The 14,720-nt window shown below is 42.9% G+C and overlaps 1 protein-coding gene across 12 annotated transcripts in view; it reads right to left on the bottom strand.

Moving 5' to 3' along the window:
* Window positions 1–14,720, bottom strand: part of RNF220 (ring finger protein 220) — a 314,664-nt gene that overhangs the window by 172,399 nt on the left and 127,545 nt on the right. Inside the window, exon 1 of one of the 12 annotated variants that reach the window (XM_083446081.1) lies at window positions 13,237–13,349. The exons of the other annotated variants lie outside the window; for them this stretch is intronic. Within the exon in view, the coding sequence (XP_083302207.1) occupies window positions 13,237–13,327 (91 nt within the window). The 5' untranslated portion in view covers window positions 13,328–13,349. Of the gene's footprint in view, window positions 1–13,236; window positions 13,350–14,720 lie in introns of those variants that run through there. 12 annotated transcript variants of the gene reach the window in all.

Raw genomic sequence — 14,720 nt, 5'->3', positions numbered from 1 at the left:
ATTGCAAGTATGCATGAATGTTTCCATGTGAGAAGGGTGAGAACCTTCAAGGAAATGAACTTAATGGGCTTGAAGAAGACAAACATGAGGCAACAGATCCAATGAGAGGGGTGCTAGAGGAAATGGGATACTGTAGCCCCAGAGAGTGCTGCAAAATTAGCATTTTGCCATTAGCTCACAACATATTGTGTGATGCATTTAAGTCTGTTTTGACACTTCTTAGGGGTTGCACCTCAACACAGTGGGAGGAAGTCAACATCACACTCTTCTGATCATTCTGTCAGCACAAGCATTTCTTCTTGCCAGATGGAATGACCCCCTCTCTCTCCCCACATGCTGTTCTGCAGGGGGTAGGTTCTCCTGATCCTCTAGAGAAGATTTTGGGCAGGTGCAGGGGGAGGGAGCCATACTGTTTTTAGCTGGAGCCCTCACACTGGCTTCCATTAGAGTTCTGGGTAAGTTGAATCTGGGTTAGTTAAATGGCAGAAGAATACATTAGACTGCATGCTGGGAGCTCATGACAAAATGCCAACTTCATAGCACCCTGTGTTCTGTAGGAGCCATAGGACATTACCTGCTAGTGTCTTAAAATGAAGCTTTTTTTTTTTTTGTCTCACATCAGGTCACAGAGTCTATTACAGAAAGTGAAGATGACGTTCTCATGGACCATGCCCCTTTCACTCTGGATACCAGAACGTCCCAATACAAATATATATGCTACAGATTTTGAACCTGAGACAACTGAGATCCAAGAACCATGATCTCATTGAACAGTGTAGAGCTATAAGGATTACCCTGAACTGTAGCACTCTGAAACATTGAAAAGACCTGAGGAAAAACCTGAGAGCACCACAATAACAAGGCACTGCATTGGCGTGGTCCATGTCTTGGACAACATGTCCCAGCAGAGCATCCCATCTTGCCATTGACTCTGAGTGCCCCATCTCTTGAGTTATCTCATGAAAGATTTCCTAGTAGGTTTGTGATCTAGTGCTATGTTGGTGACCAATGTAAGAAGAAATGGACCAATGTATCCTTGGCTTGCACTTTTCTTTCTTAGGAGATGGGGGGGTATTGTACCTTTTTTATTCTTTATCTAAATGAGGGCATCCTTCAAGAAACTGCCACTAATAAATCCCAAACACACAGACACAGTAATAGATTTTATCATCACTTGCTACCAACCCATCTCAACAGTGAGGTTTACAGAAATACGAGAACTGAAATAAAATTCCTGCTCAGACACAAACTTAGTTAAATGGCTTTGGACAAGTGATTCTCCTAAATCCTAGTTTACAATGTATAAAGTGGGATAATACGATCTAGCATGGCATCCAGCCTCCTGGGCACTCCAAAAATTGTTCCAGAGGGTCCCCCCAACCTTCTGGATCAAGGGGCTTTAGGGGGTAGAGAGGAAGGCAAAGCCTCATTGTGCCAGCAGAGACCCAATAGCACTATGTTGCGTCTCACATCTAACTTTTTGTGATTAAGAAGATAAACTCAACCATTTCTATAGCAAGCTGAACTTTATAATGTTTAATATCCGCAGCATTGTGTTGATAGTTAGCATTGTAGCAGAGCACTAGATTGTTTCTTTATATGAATGAAATGCACAACCACAATTGTGAACAATATTATAAGCCATTCCTAATGCATCTGGCTCTCCCACAGAGCAGGCAGCAGAGGGCAATGGAGAACAGCAAAAAGATGCAATACAGAGGCAACAGTGTAACATCGGGTTTGGATATTTATCAGGTGAAATTGCAGTTATCCCAAGGCCCTGCTGCATAGAACTCAGTCCTTCAGCCATATGCTCATGTTACAGATACTGTTTCCACAGTGTGAAATGTGGTGTGTTAATTTGAAGACCCTGCTTTCCTTTGTCTCCCTGGGAGATAATCAGGTAAACTATAATAAAAACACACGTGGGCAATTTACCTTTTCATCCCCATGAGCTTGGAGGGTTTCAATTACCGGATTCTGGGATTTAGTGCTTAGGGCTTTTTGGTGTGTGCAAGATTTATTAGGAGGTTTAGTATCAGTGGAGAATTCATGCATTTACTCCCTAGAGCTGGGCTTCCGCTCAGAGCCCCTAAATCATGGCCCTAAAGATGGGCCACTGTCACTTACAGCATTAGCATCGTTAGTGCATTCAGAAGATGATTAACAACCGTGCATGTGCAGCCCTCCTGGTCTGGCCCTCCTGATTTGGGTGTGTTCCCTTCCCAGTGCCTCAAACCTCAAAGAGCAGGGGCAATGGTGCCAGGCTCAGAGAATCTGCTTGAAATGCTTTTAGGATGCACAGTGTGTAATATTAAGCACCCTCAAAGCATACACTTAAGTGAGAGCCACTGCCTAGGGAAACTTCTGAACTGAAGCAAGGGATGCATTTTGCAATTCTTTCCACCCATTTGTAAAAGGGTGTGAAAATGTTTGTAGTGGGAGGGTTACTGAAAAGGGGGGAAAGTAGCATATCTGGGATAGCTGAGTCAGAAGAGCATGACTCAGTAGAGTAGACTCTTGATTTCAGGGTCATGGGTTTGAGCCCGACATTGGGCAAGAGATTCCTGCATTGCAGGGAATAGACGAACCTTGTGGTCCCTTCCAACTCTACAGTTCTATGATTCTATTATTTTATAACCAGACTAACACTCCTGCCCCTAGTTGGGGCAGGAACTAGATGGGGATTATACATTTGATGTGCATCCCCACCCACTTTCTGTCCTAGAGTCATAACCAGGCCCAAATTGAGGGGTGGAGGCAACTGCCCGGGGTGGCAGCAAACAGTACCCTGCCCCTACCTTTCTCATACCTGCCACTGCCTGAAACAATGCAGGGTTTGTTCTATGCTCATGGGAAGGTGAGGAGGGGAAAAGTTAGTGAAGGAATGAGCAGTGGGCCAGAACTAGTGGGAGATAGCAGCAGCAGAAAGAGTAGTTCAGGATTACAGTGCTCTGGGTGGGTAGTAATCCTGTGCCATTTTCCTACTAAAATCACCCCCATTAGCTAATCAATCGCTGATTCTTAATGTGATCCCAATGTGGAGAGGGAAAGTTTTCCCTTTCCTCCTCTGCTGCCATCCTGAGTAAAATACTTCATCTGTGTTGTTGGGATTTCCCCTCAAAATCAATACAAGATTCACAAGGGGGAAGGGGCCATAGCTCAGTGGGAGAGCATCTATTTTGCAAGTAGACAGTGCCAGGTTCAATCTCCCATATCTCCATGTAGAGTTGGGAGAGAACCATGGAGATCTACTGCCAGCCTGTTCAGGCAATACTTAGCTAAGTGACAAAGTACTACGTAATTATCCAGCCTTCCTTCAAGGAAGCTTGGGTATGGCTTCCCTAGAAGTCTTCTACCTAAGTATTAGGTGCAAACTTGCTTAGCTTGGTTTAGGGTTGGGGAAAATCATTACTGTAAAAGACGTAAAGGTGCATCAAAGAATTAAGCATTGTAAAAGGACTTTTTCAGGATCTGTGGCTTCCTCCCTCTGTTTAATTTGGGGTTGCAGGTCTACAGCCCATTGTTCACAATCAGGGAGAGGTGGGTGCCAGAGCAGACTTTTGCCTTCTATGGCAAAATTCGAAGATCTGGCACTTAACACAACTACATTTGGACCAGGGATCTTCACAGTGCTAGCAGGCAATGAAAGTCATTTCAGCACTATGTGGTAAACTCAGGTACAACAGAGATGTGTCCCCTTTTGCACTGACCTAAAGCAGCAACAAAGGGATGCGGATGGTACTGTGGTCTAAACCACTGAGCCTAGGGCTTGCCGATCAGAAGGTTGGCGGTTCGAATCCCCATGACGGGGTGAGCTCCCATTCCTCGGTCCCAGCTCCTGCCAACCTAGCAGTCTGAAAGCATGTCAAAATGCAAGTAGATAAATAGGTACCGCTCTGGTGGGGAGGTAAATGGTGTTTTGTGCGCTGCTCTGGTTTCACCAGAAGCGGCTTAGTCATGCTGGCCACATGACCCAGAAAAACTGTCTGCGGACAAACGTCAGCTCCCTCAGCCAGTAAAGCGAGATGAGCACTGCAACCCCAGAGTCGTTCATGACTGGACTGTCAGGGGTCCTTTACCTTTACCTTTAAAGCAGCAACAGATTGAAAAAGCAGTATATGTGAATGGGCATGAACAGACACATTTAAAAAGTGGGAAGTAGAGGTTTTGTCATAAACATTTTAGTTCCTCCTCACTCAACCCTGGAACATTTGTGTGAAAATCAAAATCCAGAAAAATTTAGCACAATACAACTCAGGTCTAGTCCCACAACAATTTCAACATCTCCAGGTTTAATACCACAGTTCCTGGAAATGCTCTGTGTGTCGAGCAGGAGGGGGGAAAGGCCATTTCTTAGGAATCTGCCAGTTCCAGCTAATTTGAGGAAGAGCAGGGCTGTAATGAATATATATATATATATATATATATTTGCTTTCGTAGATTTTCACGGGTACAGGAATGCAGGTTTTGGTGTCCTCGGGTGTCTTCCCGTGTAAAAGTTGGGGTGTCTAGGCGACGTTTCGACGAGGTCTCACTCGTCATCTTCAGGCTGGTGCTTTCGGCTTCTTGTTACTGGAACAGAGCAGGATCTCAGTGTTTGAGTTCCTATAAATACTGTTGAGGAGGTGTGGTGTATAGCCTCCAATGTTCTGGGCAGAGAGGAGGTTCCCAGGCTAGTGTGCCTTTTCTTCTTTTGTTCCTTAATTACTTGAGGGATATCTTGAGTGATTTCTTGAGTGATTTCCTGAATCCCACTTAGGTGGGTCATTAGGTGTGGATTAGTTGCTAAAGCCTTCGTGTCTTGAACTCTTGAACTTTGTGAAGAGTTTTTCTGAGAAGATGGCTGTACTGCACTTGGTTGTGCTCTGGCTTGGCTTCGTGTATAGGGGCGAGCTGTGGTTTTGTGGCCTGTGCCAGCCAGATCTGTGTAGGGATTGCAGGGGGGTGCAGCATCCGGAGGTGCCACCCTGGTTTGGCTACTGGATGGTGTCTGTAATTTATCTGTGGAGAGGGTCTGGGTTTGGGTCTGGTGTGGTTGATTGGTGATGGCGTTCTGTGTGCCTCTGGATCTGGTGTCAGATTTTGTGGGGAGGGCTAATTTCCAGATGTCTGGCAAGCGGGATGTGTCGTCACGCTTGTTCATGTTGTGAGGGTGTTTCTCTATCTCGATGGCTTCCATGATTATTCTCTTGTGGTGATGTTCCATGTTAAAGAGCAATTTGGAATCTGCAAAATTAATTTCGTGTCCTGTTTCTTTCATGTGTTGGAAAAGAGAGGAAGTTTTTTCTTCCATAAACACAATATCAAAACAGCCTTTTGCACCAACCAAAAAATAGCCAATATCCTCAGAAACCCCAAGGATAAAATTCAGTTGGAAAACCAAGGGGTCTATGAAATACCCTGCAAAGTCTGCCCAGCCACGTACATTGGACAAACAAACAGACGAATAAATGCACGGATCGCAGAACACAAGAATGCCGTCAAAAAAGAAGAAAAAACTTCCTCTCTTTTCCAACACATGAAAGAAACAGGACACGAAATTAATTTTGCAGATTCCAAATTGCTCTTTAACATGGAACATCACCACAAGAGAATAATCATGGAAGCCATCGAGATAGAGAAACACCCTCACAACATGAACAAGCGTGACGACACATCCCGCTTGCCAGACATCTGGAAATTAGCCCTCCCCACAAAATCTGACACCAGATCCAGAGGCACACAGAACGCCATCACCAATCAACCACACCAGACCCAAACCCAGACCCTCTCCACAGATAAATTACAGACACCATCCAGTAGCCAAACCAGGGTGGCACCTCCGGATGCTGCACCCCCCTGCAATCCCTACACAGATCTGGCTGGCACAGGCCACAAAACCACAGCTCGCCCCTATACACGAAGCCAAGCCAGAGCACAACCAAGTGCAGTACAGCCATCTTCTCAGAAAAACTCTTCACAAAGTTCAAGAGTTCAAGACACGAAGGCTTTAGCAACTAATCCACACCTAATGACCCACCTAAGTGGGATTCAGGAAATCACTCAAGAAATCACTCAAGATATCCCTCAAGTAATTAAGGAACAAAAGAAGAAAAGGCACACTAGCCTGGGAACCTCCTCTCTGCCCAGAACATTGGAGGCTATACACCACACCTCCTCAACAGTATTTATAGGAACTCAAACACTGAGATCCTGCTCTGTTCCAGTAACAAGAAGCCGAAAGCACCAGCCTGAAGATGACGAGTGAGACCTCGTCGAAACGTCGCCTAGACACCCCAACTTTTACACGGGAAGACACCCGAGGACACCAAAACCTGCATATATATATATATATATATATATACACACACGCGTGCACACACACACACACACACACACACACACTCTCAGAGCTTTTATTCACTACCCAGTGGAGGGATATCTCACCTTCTTACTAATGCTTTTAGCACAGACACTCGGTACATTATGAAGACATAATGTGGCACCACCTCACTCCTACTATTATTTATTATGTCTCTCTCTCTGGTGACAGCCTAAGGCACTGGACCTGGGATAGTGGATGAATTCTCAGACAGGAAGGAAATGGGGGAGGAAAGGAGGATGAAGCATAAGGTCCCTTGTTATAATCATATCAGCCACCATCAATGTGTTAAAAAATGTGGGCCTCCAAGTTAGATCTTTCCTTCTTCTTTCTGGAAATGTAGCTTTGGAACACAGACTGGACCTACAATAGGTGAACATGGTACAGCCAGAGATAGCTCACTCGGAAGAGCATGAGACTCTTAATGTCAGGTCATGGGTTCAAGTCTCACGTTGGGCAAAAGATTCCTGCATTATGGGATCAATAGATGACCCTTGTAGTCCCTTCCAACGCCACAATTCTATGGCTCTATGACTTACACGAATGGAAGAATGTTAGAAGGAAGTTTGTAGCATATTCAGCAGCACACAAACATCAATGCATCATCAGGAAAATCAGGTACTATTTCTTCCACGTCACTCTTGCATTCACTGTTGGAAGCCAGCTATGTGGACTGAAAATCTTGGCCTGATTCCATGCCACTCTGCATCAACAGTGCAGGCCACTAGCAGACTAAGCTCTGGATAAAGATAGTTGAGATGGGAAGCAAGGAAACAGTCCATCAGATCTGTGAATATAGAACTGTGCAGATATACACTAGGAAATTCGAATGATCTTCAGGGCACCAGTGGCCATAACTGATTGTTATTTCAGGAGTGGTCAGCCTCGTATGCTTTGTCCTCAAGATAATAACCGCACATATGCACAAAGCCAACTTCAGTAAAAAAAAGAAAAAAAGAAAAAAAAAGAAAGGTCTGGAATCCTGTACACACTTACTAAGGAGAAAGTCCCACTGAATTCAGTAGGACTTACTTCTGTCTGAATAGACTGCACTGCGGACAACTGCACATGCTCCCCAAACCTATAGGCTCAAAGGTGGAAAGAAGCTGCACCAAGTATGAAACAAATTCTGATTTATTATGAACTCTGACTTCATTGTCCTTTTTGGCATGCTTGATTGTGATTCAGAAACAACAGTAAAGGTTGCTTCATTTGTACTGAAATAAAAAACCTTCAACAGTGCAATCCTAATCCCTTGCTCAGCATCACTAGAAGGGGTTTGGATTAGGCAGTGTTTTCTCACCATTCATCTCAGCTGACTTGGAGGCCTCACAGGCATTTGGGAAGCTACCGCCTGAGGTGATCAGCAGAAGAACACAAAACGGAGCATCACGGGGTGGAGTGGGGGGAAGTATGGCAAGAGACAGATCCACAGGATCCATGGCCAGTCTGTTTCCTGAAGAGGTGCTCAATCTGCTGTTCCAGATGGCAGATAGTGCAGCAAAATCAAAACAAAAAACCCACCCTATCCTCTACTCTGGCCACTAGGGCTGTAAATATGGGCTGGTGAACATGGTACTTCATGCCACACGTTGCCTTGTTACAGTTTGTTCTGCCCATCATGCTTAACTGTGTGTAAAACTGCAGCCCTGTTTAGGTAATTTGCTTTTCTTTATTTTAATTCCTTTACATCTCTCATTTTACATATGTAGACCTTCTGGTCTTCAGCAAAAAAAAAAAAAAAAAGAATAATATCTTGCCCTTATCAAAAATATTTTGTTTTTTAAAAAGTATAAACATGGGACCTGTTGCGAATTTTATGATTTTGAAAACAGGAAACCCTGGTGGGCATGCAAAAATATTGCAATTTTACAAGCTTCAAAAAAAAAGAAGTTACATTTGCAAAACCTTTCTACTAACCCAAGATGGGGGAAACCCCAATAAATGTCACGCTGGTCCAGAAATTAACTTGCCAGAGGAATTATTCCGCCTTCTCCTTCAGCATGCAATGGAAAACCCAAGATCCTGCTTTGCTCCACACCTGGAGTTTTCTGGGGGCTAGTAGTCCCTCCTCTGCGCCCTGGAGCAGACAGAATCTTAGGCTGCTAATGAGCGCAGGCAGCCCCAATGCCTTTTGTCCTTTTTTCCAATACAGTGTTACTTACATTCTTTCTTTTTTAATTAAAACATCCCCGACTGATTTTACAAGCTGCTGCTTCTCTCCCAGTCTATCTCATATGCTTGAGTGCTAGTATTAATTATTAGATCCAATTTACTGTTTATACTCTGATGTTTTAACTAATTACCACTAATGGCAGACACCAGTGGGCAATCAACTTCATTTAGTTCCCACTGCAAACCACTCATTACCAGCGCAGAGAGCAAAAGCAGGAGAGAGAAAGAGCAAGCAAGCCCACAAGAGCGCTCTCTCTCTCTCTCTCTCTCTCTCTCTCACTCTCACACACACACACAAACACAAACACAGGCAGGGTGGAAGAAGGAACAGATGCTGCTACATTCATGGATGAGTTAAGAGCAGAGGGTGAGGGTGTTTGCTGGGATTTAATATTAAATTCCCCCATAGCAACATACTCTGGGGAAAATTTCAAAATCAGGTGGAGTCTTCTGGTGCCCACAAATGTATTTTCATTGGTTTATTGTGGTTAGAGGATTTTAGTAGGACTACAGTAGCCACAGGAAGCAGCTCCATCCCATGATGTGGCATCATGTGGGAAGCCTTGGATTGCCTAGGCAGGGCAATCCAAGGCTGAAACTAAATGTGAGATGCAGTAGCCTGTATCTTTTGACTGCACCTTGAACAGAGGACCAGATGCTTTTCCCTCTGGGGAAAATATGTTGTATGAAGGTCTGTTGATGGTCAGAGGCAAAGTAGTGATGGCTGAAGAATTTGATTTCTATGAATTCCCCTGCAGTCTACACCTCTTTGGCTAAGGATGAATGTAACTATATTTCAGAGTTCATACTTCTTCAAATTTTGCAATACTGTTTTCAACTTATAAACTGTACTAAACTGTACTAAAATGTGTAAAATGTATATATTTTAAGATAAAATAAATTTAGAAATGTGCACATTAAGATAAAACACACTTTTCAGTTTTTATTATTTTTATTATTGTCAAAACCAACAACAAAGTGCCCTAAGAGGCAGAGGCAAGCAGCTTTGCTCCCCAAAAGTGCATGGCCAGGTTCCAAGGAAGGAAAACAAAGATCAAATGAACTAGTGGTAGGTGACGTAGCTTGAACTACATCACCTACCACTAGCTCGTTTGAGTAAGAGAATTAGATAAGACTACATAATGCAATTTGAGTAACAAGGTGCTTGTACTGAGAAAAAAATTATGCTGTACCAAAGATCCTCCTGGACTAAAGAGCAGTAGTACCATCTATGGCACTGGAGCACAACAAGGATCAGGCTAATAACTCCCTCTGCCTCAGACCTGCCATTGTGGAACATTGTGGACCATGTGCATACCATACATCATTTCAGCATAAGAAACCTGCTGCTAACAGTAAGGATCTGAAATCCTCCTAAGTATCAATCTCTACCCACCAACAGAGAGTGATTACTAGAATAGATGCACATGCTGGTCTATGTACCTGTCGAGATGAAGTGTTTAGATTTTAGTACTTGGATGGAAGTCAACAAAGGGCTAAATAATGAAATAACTGGGATTAGGTCACACTGCCTTCATGCACCAAATTCAAATCAACATAAACAGGAATGTGGCTTTCCACCAAATCCTGAACTAGGTCTGGAATGATAGCATCAAAAGAACAACTAATAATCCAGACCAGGAATTAGTGGGCCAAAAGGAGGAAACTATAAGGCTTATGTTGACTGGCAGGCCAGATATTGTTGATACTTGCCCTACTTTCAACATGTAGTATAACCTGGCTGGGTTGGAAGTAAGACACATTCATAGGCCTTGAAAAAATATTTATTAGTAGTAGACAGCAAATTCAAATGAGATATCTTTCACTAGATGATAACTGAGTACTAGATCTAAAAATGGGATCTGCAAAGACATGCCCTTAGAGAGAAGCTATTATGATTCTAATCAGCAATTTCTTCATTTCAAAAATAAAAACAAGCAAAAATTAGAAGCTGACCACAAATGACTGAAATTTCATATGGCAGGAATATCTTAAGGACTAGTAAAAAGAGATAACTGCATTTTAAATACCTTATTTTGGAACACCTCCTTAAGGGTATGCAGGCTAAAGTGTGCTGATTAATGCAAACTGAGCTTATGGGTAGTGGCAGTTTTACAACAAATGCAGTGATAAGCATTGACAGTTATTTAAGTTACCTTAAGTTCTGTCTTCAAAAATATCTTCAAGCCGATCCCTTACTGTGTTCCAGAGTTTCTCACAGCCCACTGTTTTTACCATTCCACATGTTCTGGAGTGAAACATTAAGGGGAAAGCATCTCCTGCCACATGGTAAGGAGAAGTCATCTATTGTTACAGGTGTGAAATGTGTATGTGTGTGTTGAAGTTCACACTGCATTCTTGCCAGGACCTTAAAGAAACACCATGTGTCTATCATGCAAAACGGTAACTGGCAGTCTAGATTCCGGGACCATATCTATGCTGATCACTCAGTCAGAATTCACAGCACATGACAAAGGCATTGGAAGTGGGCCAGCACTTCCCAAGAGGGTATGGCACAAGCAGTTCTGCGTCCCTCTCCCTTTCTGATTTACTAAGATTAAACCAGATAACTCAACAGGCTTTGGAGAACTGAGTAGGGGAAAGGAACCTCTGTGGAGTTAACTGCCTCATGGGAAGATACATTATAACTGCTCACACATCTGCAAGGTAATTGATGTCAGCTCTTGCAGTGCAAAGGCTTAATCTGTCCCCCCAGACCCATCGGCCCTGATGCTGCAGATCCGGCACAGCTGGTTTTATGGACTGTCACCCCACGACCTTTACAAATCCCATCATTCCAATCAATACATCTCATTAGCGTTAGGTAAATGTATGGGGCGGGCTGGGAGAAAAAGTTGTAGGCAACAGGGCTTCTGACTGCCCTGTTGCCTGTTTGCTTTGAATCTTTTTTGCTAGCAATAAGGGATGGTTATTAAAACCAAACATGAACTGAACTCCTTGCCATATCAGCGAGGCCAAGCCGTTAACCCACCAATGCTGTTAAAGTCATTTCTCCCTCTCCTTGGGAAAGAGTCATATGATTAACAATTTTCCATTGTGCTGGATAACTGAAACCATATCAAATCCTGCCAGATATGAGGAATATGACGCTAGGTTTTCCTGCAGGCCACAGCACCATTGCCTTGACTCCTGGAGATTGTTTTACCACCAGCACCACCTGAGATGGCAAGCAGAACTAGCAAAACAAAACATAAAAATATGGAAAAGGGCCTAGATACCTATGTAACGGCCAGGTGGCTTATAGATTGTTGGCCATTTGCTCCACAGAATCTTGCTCCACAGATTCTAGTCCAGTGAGAACAATCCCCCAAGAGGGAACCCACTGACCATGAGTTACACCCAGTGCTTACTGACATGCACCTCAAAATCTCATGGTCTTAATTTGTCTGTCACCCATGTGCTAGGATCAGTCAAGAGTATGATTATTTATGTCCAATTTGCTGCTCAGATGCACTTTTGGTCAGTAGCTTTGTTTTTTTTCTCCCTGCATGGTCTTCATAGTGAAATATGCATTCATTTAACCATTTTCAAGAGAGCAGGGCACACACCTTAAAACATGAGTATTAAGATATAAATGTCAATAAAATAAAAGTTCCTTCAAAGTGTCTTTGACTAAGCATAGGTCTTTCATGTGATAATGATTTGGAAACAAAAAACCAAAGAACCCCCTCTGTTTTTGAAGTCTCATAATTCTCCCATCAATATCAGGCAACTGGAGCTGGCTACAAAATCTTTAAACAGCTGTGTGCTTTCAGCATAAAAAGAAAACTATAGCCCACATTGTGACTCCTTTCACGCACCTCTTCTCCCATACCTTTGGCTACTTAAACAATCTATGGCATTTTAAACTGGGGGGGGGGGTACTGTGTTATTGTGGTATGCATTATTGTGTGTTTATATTGTAAACCTCAGATGAAGGGTGGTAAATAAATAAAACTATTAATGATAAAGCACCTGATGCTAGCACATAACAAGATCTACAACACTGTTTGAACACCACAAGCTGGCTTCAGAGGCCAACCACTTTTGGTTCAGCCTGGCTGCACATGCCTTTAATACAGTACTTCCACAGAAGCAATTCCGTTTCTGGGAGCAGGTTTCAGTGCTCCAAACACCAATCTAATTGTATTGATCACTGTTTCAAAATTTAACTTCCTTCTGGATACAGTGAACTAGCTACCTGGGGAATCCACATCTAACACCTGTGTGTAAATGACTTAGATTTTTTAGAAACTTTATGAGACACCCTGGGCATCTAGAGCTCAGGTTGTTTTGTTTAGGAGTCTGTGTGCTTGGCTATATTCCATACCGGTCATGTAGCTAGGTAATATTTTCAATTGGAAATATCATCTTCCTGGATACAATTTCTTGCCCTGGCCTTGTAAATAAAGACTGGGGTGAGTGGAAATGTTGTCCCCTACCATGCTGGTCATTGAATGCAGAAATTGTTCAAACTTGATTTTACTTGCTTGTTGGCATTTAAGTGTCCTAACCTTGGCTCTGTGCTTAACATTTAGCCATTGGAAAAGAAGAAATGCAAGATGCTTTTGTGCAGAGATGAGAGATATTTCTAGGATTCCGATATAAATCAGTTCATACATAGGTAAGTAACATTTCAAATACAATAAGAGAAGCTGAATAGCTTATCCTCATGTCTAGGCTGGATGCATTTGTACCTGCTTTAGCTTTGCTGCTGGCTGCTTCCTCCTCCTCTACCATCTTGTTTGTGTGGACACTCTCCAGGGCTCTCAAATTGTTGACAAGCATGGATCACTGCAGTGGCAGCAAAACCATTTAAAGTGCTAAGCCGCCCTGGGCTTTAGCGAGATGGCTGTACGGCGAAGGCTCTTAGCATAACACCTGCCACAAGGCAGAGACAAGGGAAAATGAATAAATCCAGCAGCCAGCCAATTTTGCTCAGGCTGACACACTTCTCCTCCTGGAATTAGATGAACAGCTCCCCAGGCGCCTTGCCCCACAAGCTCACCCGCCATCCTGCATCTTCCACCAATGCAAGACTATGCAATCACACTCAGATCTCTGGCTTCAGGGGAGCAAGCTTAAACCAAAGTTTAAAGGAAGTGCTTGATCTAGCAGAGGGAACAGAATGTGACCCAGTGGCTAAGAGCTAATCCTGAATGCATTCCAGCCCAAAGTAATGTAATTAGATTATCTCAAGCATGTTGCTATTCAACCTTTTTATTAATGGCTTGGATAAAAGAGTAGAGCACACTTATCAAAGTTGCAGATGACACAAAGCTGGAAGGGACCATGAACACTTTGGAAGGAAATGTTAACATTCAAAACCCTCTTGATAAATTGAGAGTACTGGCCACGTAAAATTAAATTCCAAGAAAATGATAACACAGGCCAAAAACCTCAAATACAAAATAGGAAAATAAATGGCTAAATAGTAGCAATAGAGAGGGGTTTGCTGCATGATAAAATAAGCATGAGAAATGTTGACCAAAATAAGGTGGGAACTGAGATAATAAAACAGTTTGGGTTTGGGCTATCTGGAGGAGTATATCCTCCACATGTCCCTTCCCGTGTTTTAATATAATTTCGGAAAACCCTGTTTTAAGTGTCCCTGCTGTCTGGTGTACAGTAGACAGCTAAAAGATTTAGGTTCTTCTCAGGTGTGGCACTCCAAACTTGCTCAGGGAATTTCTCTTCACCTTTTCCAGCATGCACTCCCCCCCCCCCCCAGTCAAATAGGATTGATGTTTAACTCGTGAACCCTGAATTAAAATTATTTGTTATTGTTTTTCAATTCCTACTTTTAAGGTTGCATTAGTGGTATTAACAACTACGTTTTAAGATAAGTATTTTGTTTTATTGTCTGTAGTTTGTATGATGGTCTCATTGTGAGCCACTTCAAAGACTTTGGCCAAAAAGAGGAATATAACGAATCTAAAGATAAAGAAAAACTAGTCAATGCACTTGTATGCAGCCCTGCTAGCCATAATCTACAGTACTGTGTTCAGTCAAATATATAATATATATGTTTTAGAAGTACTCTGTTCAGTCTTGAGGACCAGAATTGGGGGAACTTGAAATATCCTGAGAAAAATACCAGTGGTTTCCAGTATGCAAGTTGTGTCTATCATGGTACAGGTCTCTAGGACAATTTAAGATTTGCTACATGGCCAGGGTGGTC

This window comes from Podarcis tiliguerta (assembly GCF_965153285.1).
Source record: "Podarcis tiliguerta genome assembly, chromosome: 6".
NCBI lineage: Eukaryota > Metazoa > Chordata > Lepidosauria > Squamata > Lacertidae > Podarcis > Podarcis tiliguerta.
This window is presented reverse-complemented; position numbering and strand designations above follow the sequence as displayed.